We start from the raw sequence: 11,206 nt of genomic DNA on the forward strand, positions 1-11,206 counted from the left end.
TGACTGGTGGCTGATTGGTGGCTGACTGGTGGCTGATTGGTGGCTGACTGGTGGCTGATTGGTGGCTGATTGGTGGCTGATTGGTGGCTGATTGGTGGCTGATTGGTGGCTGATTGGTGGCTGACTAAATACTTTTTTGCCCCATTGTATCTGTATTCCCAGTCATGTGGCCTATGCCCACCTATCGCTGCACCCTTGCCCAGTCATGTGAAATCCATTGATTAGAGCATAATTTATTTATTTAAATTCTCTGATTTCCTTATATGAACTGTAACTCAGTATGTTGGGTTTATATTTTTTGTCAGTAGATTTGGGATTTTGTTTTTCATTTTATAATAATTTTGTTTTCATTTATTTTCATGTGGATCACAATTGCAGTGTTGGGAAAAAAAACACAATTGTCATATTTGGGTAAAAGTAAAGATATCTTAATAAAAAAATAACTAAATTAAAAGGGAAAGTCACCCAGTAAAATTCTACTTCAGAAAAAATATTTGGTTTTAAATATACTTACGGATTAAAAGTAAATATAATTTCCAAAATAAACTTATGCATCAAAACAAAAAATATTAATAATTTCAAATTCCTTATATTAAGCAAACCAGGTGGCACAATTTGTTTATTTATTTACTGATTAACAGGAGGTAAGACCCCGATGCAAACCGTGTCGAAGTAACAATGTTTATTACAGCAACAGAGGCAAAGGTACAGGACTGCAGGCAGGCTCAGGGTCAGGCAGAGTGGTCAGGTTCAGGCAGAGGGGTCAGGGTCAGGCAGAGGGGTCAGGGTCAGGCAGAGGGGTCAGGGTCAGGCAGAGGGGTCAGGGTCAGGCAGAGGGGTCAGGGTCAGGCAGAGGGGTCAGGTTCAGGCAGAGGGGTCAGGGTCAGGCAGAGGTCGAAAATCCAGATAGGGGCAAAGGTACAGGACTGCAGGCAGGGTCAGGCAGAGGGGTCAGGGTCAGGCAGAGGGGTCAGGCCGAGTGGTCTGGTTCAGGCAAGGGTCAAAAACTAGGAGGGCAAGAAAGAGAGGCTGGGGAAAACCCAGGCGCTGGCAGGACAAACGCTGGTAAGCAAGACAAACTGGCAACAGACAAATAGAGAACACAGGTATAAATACACAGGGGATAATGGGGAAGATGGGCAACACCTGGAGGAGGGTGGAGACGAGCACAAAGACAGGTGAAACAGACCAGGGCTTGACACTGATAGCCAGGGGCACACTCCAACACTCAGACATCCTGCGGATGCCTCGCCTCCCTGCGGACCTGGCATCCTTTCACTCCCTCCTCTCTACATTTTCCTCCTCTGTCTCTGCTGCTAAAGCCACTTTCTACCACTCTAAATTCCAAGCATCTGCCTCTAACCCTAGGAAGCTCTTTGCCACATTCTCCTCCCTCCTGAATCCTCCTCCCCCTCCCCCCCCCTCCTCCCTCTCTGCAGATGACTTCGTCAACCATTTTGAAAAGAAGATCGACGACATCCGATCCTCGTTTGCTAAGTCAAACAACACCGCTGGTTCTGCTCACACTGCCCTACCCTGTGCTCTGACCTCTTTCTCCCTCTCTTTCCAGATGAAATCTCGCGTCTTGTGACGGCCGGCCGCCCAACAACCTGCCCGCTCGACCCTATCCCCTCCTCTCTTCTCCAGACCATTTCCGGAGACCTTCTCCCTTACCTCACCTCGCTCATCAACTTATCCCTGACCGCTGGCTACGTCCCTTCCGTCTTCAAGAGAGCGAGAGTTGCACCCCTTCTGAAAAAACCTACACTCGATCCCTCCGATGTCAACAACTACAGACCAGTATCCCTTCTTTCTTTTCTCTCCAAAACTCTTGAACGTGCCGTCCTTGGTCAGCTCTCCCGCTATCTCTCTCAGAATGACCTTCTTGATCCAAATCAGTCAGGTTTCAAGACTAGTCATTCAACTGAGACTGCTCTTCTCTGTATCACGGAGGCGCTCCGCACCGCTAAAGCTAACTCTCTCTCCTCTGCTCTCATCCTTCTAGACCTATCGGCTGCCTTCGATACTGTGAACCATCAGATCCTCCTCTCCACCCTCTCCGAGTTGGGCATCTCCGGCGCGGCCCACGCTTGGATTGCGTCCTACCTGACAGGTCGCTCCTACCAGGTGGCGTGGCGAGAATCTGTCTCCTCACCACGCGCTCTCACCACTGGTGTCCCCAGGGCTCTGTTCTAGGCCCTCTCCTATTCTCGCTATACACCAAGTCACTTGGCTCTGTCATAACCTCACATGGTCTCTCCTATCATTGCTATGCAGACGACACACAATTAATCTTCTCCTTTCCCCCTTCTGATGACCAGGTGGCGAATCGCATCTCTGAATGTCTGGCAGACATATCAGTGTGGATGACGGATCACCACCTCAAGCTGAACTTCGGCAAGACGGAGCTGCTCTTCCTCCCGGGGGAAGGACTGCCCGCTCCATGATCTCGCCATCACGGTTGACAACTCCATTGTGTCCTCCTCCCAGAGCGCTAAGAACCTTGGCGTGATCCTGGACAACAAACTGTCGTTCTCAACTAACATCAAGGCGGTGGCCCGTTCCTGTAGGTTCATGCTCTACAACATCCGCAGAGTACGACCCTGCCTCACACAGGAAGCGGCGCAGGTCCTAATCCAGGCACTTGTCATCTCCCGTCTGGATTACTGCAACTCGCTGTTGGCTGGGCTCCCTGCCTGTGCCATTAAACCCCTACAACTCATCCAGAACGCCGCAGCCCGTCTAGTGTTCAACCTTCCCAAGTTCTCTCACGTCACCCCGCTCCTCCGCTCTCTCCACTGGCTTCCAGTTGAAGCTCGCATCCGCTACAAGACCATGGTGCTTGCCTACGGAGCTGTGAGGGGAACGGCACCTCAGTACCTCCAGGCTCTGATCAGGCCCTACACCCAAATAAGGGCACTGCGTTCATCCACCTCTGGCCTGCTCGCCTCCCTACCACTGAGGAAGTACAGTTCCCGCTCAGCTCAGTCAAAACTGTTCGCTGCTCTGGCTCCCCAATGGTGGAACAAACTCCCTCACGACGCCAGGACAGCGGAGTCAATCACCACCTTCCGGAGACACCTGAAACCCCACCTCTTTAAGGAATACCTAGGATAGGATAAAGTAATCCTTCTCACCATCCCCCCCCTTAAAATATTTAGATGCACTATTGTAAAGTGGTTGTTCCACTGGATGTCATAAGGTGAATGCACCAATTTGTAAGTCGCTCTGGATAAGAGCGTCTGCTAAATGACTTAAATGTAAATGTAAATGTAAATGTCTTTACAAACTAAGAATTTGTGTTTAGTGAGTCCACCAGATCAGAGGCAACAGGGATGACCAGGGCACCGTGCTTCTACACCTGCATTGCTTGCTGTTTGAGGTTTTAGGCTGGGTTTCTGTACAGCACTTTGAGATATCAGCTGATGTACGAAGGGCTATATAAATACATTTGATTTGATTTTGATTTGGATGTTCTCTTGATAAGTGTGTGAATTGGTCATTTTAAGAAGCATTCAAAATGTAACGAGTACTTTGGATGTCAGGGAAAATGTATGGAGGAAAAAAAATAGATTATTTTCTTTAAGAATGTAGTGAAGTAAAAGTAAAAGTTGTCAAAAATATAAATAGTAAAGACTTTAGTACTTTTACACCAATGCAAATACATTTTTAAACATCCTCTGATTTTATTGTACTGTGTCCTCATGTATTTATTTAAGCTTTGTTTAACTAGGCAAGTCAGTTAATTGAGAACAAATTCTTAATTTCAATGACAGCCTAGGAATAGAGGGTTACGTGCCTTGTTCAGGGGCAGAACGACAGATTTTTACCTTGTCAGGTCAGTGATTCGATCTTGAAACCTTTTGGTTACTAGTCCAACGCTCTAACAACTAGACTACCTGCTGGTTACTAGTCCAACGCTCTAACAACTAGACTAACTGCTGGTTACTAGTCCAACGCTCTAACAACTAGACTACCTGCCGGTTACTAGTCCAACGCTCTAACAACTAGACTACCTGCTGGTTACTAGTCCAACGCTCTAACAACTAGGCAACCTGCTGGTTACTAGTCCAACACTCTAACCACTAGGCAACCTGCTGGTTACTAGTCCAACACTCTAACCACTAGGCTACCTACTGGTTACTAGTCCAACACTCTAACCACTAGGCTACCTACTGGTTACTGGCCCAACACTCTAACCACTAGGCTACCTACTGGTTACTAGCCCAACACTCTAACCACTAGGCTACCTACTGGTTACTGGCCCAACACTCTAACCACTAGGCTACCTACTGGTTACTGGCCCAACACTCTAACCACTAGGCTACCTACTGGTTACTGGCCCAACACTCTAACCACTAGGCTACCTGCTGGTTACTAGTCCAACGCTCTAACAACTAGACTACCTGCTGGTTACTAGTCCAACGCTCTAACAACTAGGCAACCTGCCGGTTACTAGTCCAACACTCTAACCACTAGGCAACCTGCTGGTTACTAGTCCAACACTCTAACCACTAGGCTACCTACTGGTTACTAGTCCAACACTATAACCACTAGGCAACCTGCTGGTTACTAGTCCAACACTCTAACCACTAGGCTACCTACTGGTTACTAGTCCAACGCTCTAACCACTAGGCTACCTACTGGTTACTAGTCCAACACTCTAACCACTAGGCTACCTACTGGTTACTGGCCCAACACTCTAACCACTAGGCTACCTACTGGTTACTAGCCCAACACTCTAACCACTAGGCTACCTACTGGTTACTGGCCCAACACTCTAACCACTAGGCTACCTACTGGTTACTGGCCCAACACTCTAACCACTAGGCTACCTACTGGTTACTGGCCCAACACTCTAACCACTAGGCTACCTGCTGGTTACTAGTCCAACGCTCTAACCACTAGGCTACCTGCTGGTTACTAGTCCAACACTCTAACCACTAGGCTACCTGCTGGTTACTAGTCCAACACTCTAACCACTGGGCTACCTGCTGGTTACTAGTCCAACACTCTAACCACTAGTCAACCTGCTGGTTACTAGTCCAACGCTCTAACCACTAGGCTACCTGCTGGTTACTAGTCCAACACTCTAACCACTAGGCAACCTGCAGCTTCATGTATGGTTGTATTGTGTTGAAAATTATCAAAAATAAACAAATTCAGAAAATTCTTATGAGCCACCAATTTTCTGATGTAATGATTATTTGAATATAGGTGGTATTTTACAGTATATATAATAAAGAAATGGTTCATACTTTTTAGTTGTTGTTTCAGGGTAATACACCACATACCTGTTCCAACTTAAAGTAATTGGGTTTTGCGAACGGGGGATGGAAAAGTGAATCCCTGTTACCATGTCCATCCCTTTATTATCTTGGCGGTACAGACACTCTCTGATAATAGAGGGAAAAAAAGACAAATCTAGTCTATAATCCATATGCAAATTCCATACATGTTGACAATGCATTGCACGAGAGCATTACTCAACGTTCGCATAACGACTGGCACGTTTGGCATCATATCAACAAAGGGGGCTGTGTGTGTGTGTGTGTGTGTGTGTGTGTGTGTGTGTGTGTGTGTGTGTGTGTGTGTGTGTGTGTGTGTGTGTGTGTGTGTGTGTGTGTGTGTGTGTGTGTGTGTGTGTGTGTGTGTGTGTGTGTGTGGGCGACCCTATTGACATAGTTCTGAGAGACATCTTAGTGTGTCCCTCTTGTTTGGCCCCTAATTACTCTGCTAACGACTTGATGTTTTCTCTCACCCAAAATGTCTATGATATTATCATCATGACATAACTATTTTATAACTTTTATGTAATATACCTGAATGCCTTACTGGTGTTCCTTCTTCTTCTCTTTTCAACCAATCCAGTAAGTGTGGAGGAGTTCAGCTGGAGTGTCACCAGAGAAGAAGAGAAGAAGAGGAGAAAGGGATAACTGGGCCCCAAATCTGTCTTCACCAGCAGGTGGTGTTTTTTCCCCGCTCACCAAGCAAGGAGTTGTTATATGGAGGTCAATAACCATGTTTCCATCCAGTTTGAATGCGTGTAAAGTCATATCGTATATATATATATATATATATTTTTTTAATCACAGCTGTGATGCAAACAGGAAGTTTTGGTACAATTGTATAAATTCCAGAAAGATCGTGTGGGATATTTTTAGTGGGATTTTTAGTGGGATATTTTCCGTGGGATATTTTTAGTGTCTGTAAAATGAATTATGCAAGGAAATATTGGTGGAAACACTTGTATGTGCAAATGTTGATATAATAACCATCATATGAACGTAAACTTGGAGTCACACTACAGGGAAACCTTGGTCTAGAGCACACGACTTGCCAAAACCACAGCGGTCACACTCCCTATGTCACTGCAACATTTCTTTGTGAGAAAACAGTTGAAAATGCAATAAAAACCCATTTAACTTGTATTTTTTTATTCGGCATGCATACATGGGAATTGAATCACAAAATATATTTTTATGTGCACTTCGGAATATTCATAAGAGAAATATGTTGCCAATAGGATGGAAACCACGCTAACAAAAAAAAAGTATGGATTATTCGTACTGGGTCTACGTGTGGCTTATTGTGGTCGAATAGAAGATTTGTAACACTGGGGCCCCACAAGGGTGTGTGCTCAGCCCACTCCTGTACTCACTGTTCACCCACGACTGCGTGGCCATGCACGCCTCCAACACAAGCATGAAGTTCGCAGACGACACAACAATAGTGGGCTTGATCACCAACAACGACCAGACAGCCAATAGGGAGGAGGTGAGGAAAACAACCTCTCACTTAAGGTCAACAAAACAAAGGAGATGATCATTGGCTTCAGGAAACAGCAGAGCTGAAACTGCTCCACCCCCCTATCCACATCGAAGGGACAGCAGTGGAGAAGGTGGAAAGTTAAGTTCCTTGGCGTACACATCACAGACAAACCGAAATGGTCCCCCCACACAGACAGTGTGGTGAAGAAGGCACAACAGCGCCTCGTCAAACTCAGGAGGCCGAAGAAATTTGGCCTGTCACCCAAAACCCTGACAAACTTTTACAGATGCACAATCAAGAGTATCCTGTCGAGCTGTATCACAGCCTGGTACTGCAACTGCACCGCCCTCAACTGCAAGGCTCTCCAGAGGGTGGTGAGGTCTCCACAACACATCACCGGGGGCAAACTACCTGCCCTCCAGGACACATACACCACCCGATGTCACAGGAAGGCCAAAAAGATCATCAAGCACGTCAACCACCCGAGCCACTGCCTGTTCACACCGCTACCATCCAGAAAGCGAGGTCAGTACAGGTGCATCAAAGCTGGGACCGAGAGATTGAGAAACAGCTTATATCTCAAGGCCATCAGACTGCTATACAGCCATCACTAACTCAGAGGCTGCTGCCTACATTAAGACCCAATCACTGGACACTTTAATAAATGGATCACTAGTCACTTTATACAATGCACATAATGCCACTTTAATAATGTTTACATATCTTACATTACTCATATCACATGTATATAGTGTATTTTATACCATCTACTGCATCTTGCCCATGCTGCTCGGCCATCGCTCATCCATCTACTTATATGTACATATTCTCATTCACCCCTTTAGATTTGTGTGTATTAGGTAGTTGTTGGGGATTGTTAGATTACTTGTTATTAGATATTACTGTACTGTTGGAACTACAAGCACAAGCATTTCGCAACATTCGCATTAACATCTGCTAACCATGTGTATGTGACCAATAACAATTTGATTTGATTTAGTTAGGTCGTTACAAGTGTATTGATAAGTGTACTGATGCAGGCTGCATCACATCTGACTGTGATTGGGAGTCCCATAGGGCGGCGCACAATTGGCCCAGCGTCGTCCAGGTTTGGCTGGGTAGGCCGTCATTGTAAATAAGAATTTGTTCTTAACTGACTCGTCTAGTTTAATAACGATTACATTTTTTATATTTTTTAAATACTGTGACATCCCGGCAATTTTGAGAAAAACACTGTATATCGCAGTTGTCTTCACTTGTCACTAGTTACCACCGTCACAAAGTCATAAACCCTGCTTATTTCTGCATTGTCTCTTCTTAAAATGTGATTTTAAACCTAACATGAACCTTATGGCTGACCTTAATACAGCACTCTTTGACTTTGTGGCTGCTGTAACTAGTGGAAACCGTTGAGCCTGTTGTTCACACGCGTTGGCTAGAATGGTCCCACCTCATCTTGCCTCGTTAGAGCACAGATAGAACAATGAGACAGATATTTCACTGGATGTTTAAATGTGAAGCATCCGCTTTAGCGTTTACACTCACTACCAAATATGGTAGTGAGAGGAAGCCCACGGAAGCCCACGGGCAGCGGGAGAAGATGGAACAAGATGGATTTTGGATTCTGCAAATGTTCTCAGCGATGAAACGTTTGATCTCAATACAGTTTGATGTTCCCAAAACTAGAATATGTTATGAACAGAGTGGACTGCGATTTTTATACTTTACTATTTCCAAAAGTTTTTTAAATTTTAAATCATATTATTTAGAAAGAGTGCAAAAGCAAAGGCGAATTGAGTTATTGCACACGCGCACTTCACCAAGTAGGCGTTCCCTAACGGAAATATGCAGATGAGGCTAGAATGCGCCAATAGGATCTCGCTAGCTCGTCTTTAGCTCTGCCCCCCTCCTTGCTAGTTTTTCCCACTATGGTGCATTTATTCCCATCGGAAACGACAGGCTGTGGCATCCCAATATGGCGACCGGGGAATGGACGAGAGTGGGTGTGTCGAAAGGAAAGTAATGGGCGTGTGGAAAACACACTCTGCGACCATAGGTTATGGTAATTTCTAGACAACTGGGTTAGTTTAGTGATCTTCTTGTCGGAAAATCGAAACTCTACAGAGTTCCCGAGTTGGGATGACCGTTCAAAAAGATTTTTCCCAGTCAGAGCTCGTTTTACCCCAGTTCCCAGTTGTCTTGAACGCACTGGAAGTCGGATATTTCCGAGTTCCCAGTTGTTTTGAAAGCTACATATAGTGTGTGAATTTGTTGCTGGACTGGCAGACAACGTTCAATCGGAACCGCGCATAAAGTTTTTAATTCGGTGTGTTTCTGAGGACGATTTCAGGATAGGAGCGTTTGCGTTTAGTATTTTTAGTTATACATAAGGAGAAAACTACAAGATAATATTTTGGGATTGTTTTGCGGTTGAATCTTTTTGAAAAGCCTACAAGAATGAAGTCTAAAAATAGAGTAATGGGAAAGTTCCTATGTTAATCACGAAGAGAGGTGATTACTGATGATTTCGGATTTACGAAGTAGGAATTCGTATTTTTAGGAAAATATCCTGCATAGGCTACGGGAGGATTAATATTTTTTTCTTCATATGAGTGGTCCCATATCCTCCGTCCCGAGTTTTATTCAAAGTTGAAAAACCAAGATGGCGGCGGATTCCCTACAGGTAAAAACTCTGCAACTAAACGCTTTGTTTTACAACAGTTTGTGGGCCTATAATGACATCTTTCGTTTTCAGGTCATGGTTATTTTATGTAAAGGACTGGCCTTGGTAGGAATTTGTTTATACCTTTTGTTACGCTGTGTCCAGCTGTAGTGTTTACAGACCAAAATGTGATTGTAACTCTTTGCATAATCCCTCCCTAACCTATTTTGTTTGATTGCTTCTTAAAGCGGAAGTGAAATTATTCACGTGATCAATAGAGTAATATGCCCTAATCTCTGTTACTCAGATTATGTCAAACCAATCTCTGTATCTGTCTGTGACAGTTTGTTTAAGGCATCTCCTAGAGCTGGGTCTTATGGACAAAAATCGTTATTGCGATAAACGTATTGAATTATAACGATATATTGAACGATAAGATTACAACATTAATGCGCACCATCGTTTTTATTTTATCTTTGTATGACCCTTACAACTACTACTTTGAATGTTATACCTAGCAATTTTCATATGAACAATTACCTATATTAGCAAAAATTATTTCTGTTCAAACTTCACGTTTCTCTGGTAGGGCTCTATAGGTTATTTATCGTTATGAATCAGCTAAATGTCCACCAACTGACCACCTAGGATAGCCCCGCTATTGTTATTTACTGCTGCTCTTAAAATGATTTCTCTCTTGTACTTTTTTTAAAGGTATTTTCTTAACTGCATTGTTGGTTAAGGGCTTGTTGTAAAAGTAAGCATTTCGCCTGTTGTATTTCGGCGCATGTGACAAAATACAATTAGATTTGATTCATTAACTTCAGGTGACTAGAGTATAGCTCTTTGGGTTCAGAGCAGTGAGGGGAGAGCAGAGGGTAAGGGGGTTATGGAAGGGGGTCTTACAAACAAGGAAGTGGACTGTTCCTCTTGTGGTTATCAAGAACATGGAATTCCAACAGTTGGGGATGTATATCCTCTGAGTTAGGCAACAGTTGGGGATGTATATCCTCTGAGTTAGGCCTTCTTTATGAATGACTTGGTACAACCTCTGCCTTTTGGTCTGGAGGGGCACTTTAGGGTTGTGTTGAATGTGACCTTGTTCCCCAGCCTAACTTGCTACTGGGCATTTCCATGTAAAAGGACCCATGAACACCACCATGTGAAGTTAGAGGCATATCAAAAAGAAGCCAAGATTCTATGTTTTATGGGGTGAAATTAAGGCATGTATAACCATGTATCTATCCCCAAAAATGTGTAATAAGCCTACGCAAAGGACTTCGGTAAAGGGGTCTTAGACATTTACCAGAAACTCTTTAAAATGTATTAGAAATTCATCAAAACACACAATATTGTTGAATTAAAGACTCCTGACAATACTTTATATTTAGTTTTTGATTAAAAAATCGCCTTCTGTAAGTTTTAAGAAACATTGCCTTGTCTTAATTCTTTACCAAAACCCCACATCTCTTGAAGATATATATTTTTTCACCTCATAAGGTCTCCTGCTACTGTCCTCCCTTCTACTGTTCACCTCATAGGGTCTCCTGCTACTGTCCTCCCTTCTACTGTTCACCTCATAGGGTCTCCTGCTACTGTCCTCCCTTCCACTGGTATACTGTTATGTTCACCTCATAGGGTCTCCTGCTACTGTCCTCTCTTCTACTGTTCACCTCATAGGGTCTCCTGCTACTGTCCTCCCTTCTACTGTTCACCTCATAGGGTCTCCTGCTACTGTCCTCCCTTCTACTGTTCACCTCATAGGGTCTCCTG

The 11,206-nt window shown here is 44.2% G+C and overlaps 2 protein-coding genes across 4 annotated transcripts in view; one reads left to right on the top strand and one right to left on the bottom strand.

Annotated features, from left to right (window-relative positions):
* Nucleotides 1–11,206, bottom strand: part of dzip1l (DAZ interacting zinc finger protein 1-like) — a 1,064,069-nt gene that overhangs the window by 859,791 nt on the left and 193,072 nt on the right. The gene's annotated exons all lie outside the window — the stretch shown is intronic.
* Nucleotides 8,761–11,206, top strand: part of pkn2b (protein kinase N2b) — a 57,257-nt gene continuing 54,811 nt past the window's right edge. The window contains exon 1 of the mRNA XM_046299968.1: nucleotides 8,761–9,454. Coding sequence (XP_046155924.1) covers nucleotides 9,434–9,454 — 21 coding nt within the window. The 5' untranslated portion in view covers nucleotides 8,761–9,433. The remainder of the gene's footprint in view (nucleotides 9,455–11,206) is intronic.

The sequence above is a fragment of the Oncorhynchus gorbuscha genome, linkage group LG15, assembly GCF_021184085.1.
Source record: "Oncorhynchus gorbuscha isolate QuinsamMale2020 ecotype Even-year linkage group LG15, OgorEven_v1.0, whole genome shotgun sequence".
NCBI classification, from domain to species: Eukaryota; Metazoa; Chordata; class Actinopteri; order Salmoniformes; family Salmonidae; genus Oncorhynchus; species Oncorhynchus gorbuscha.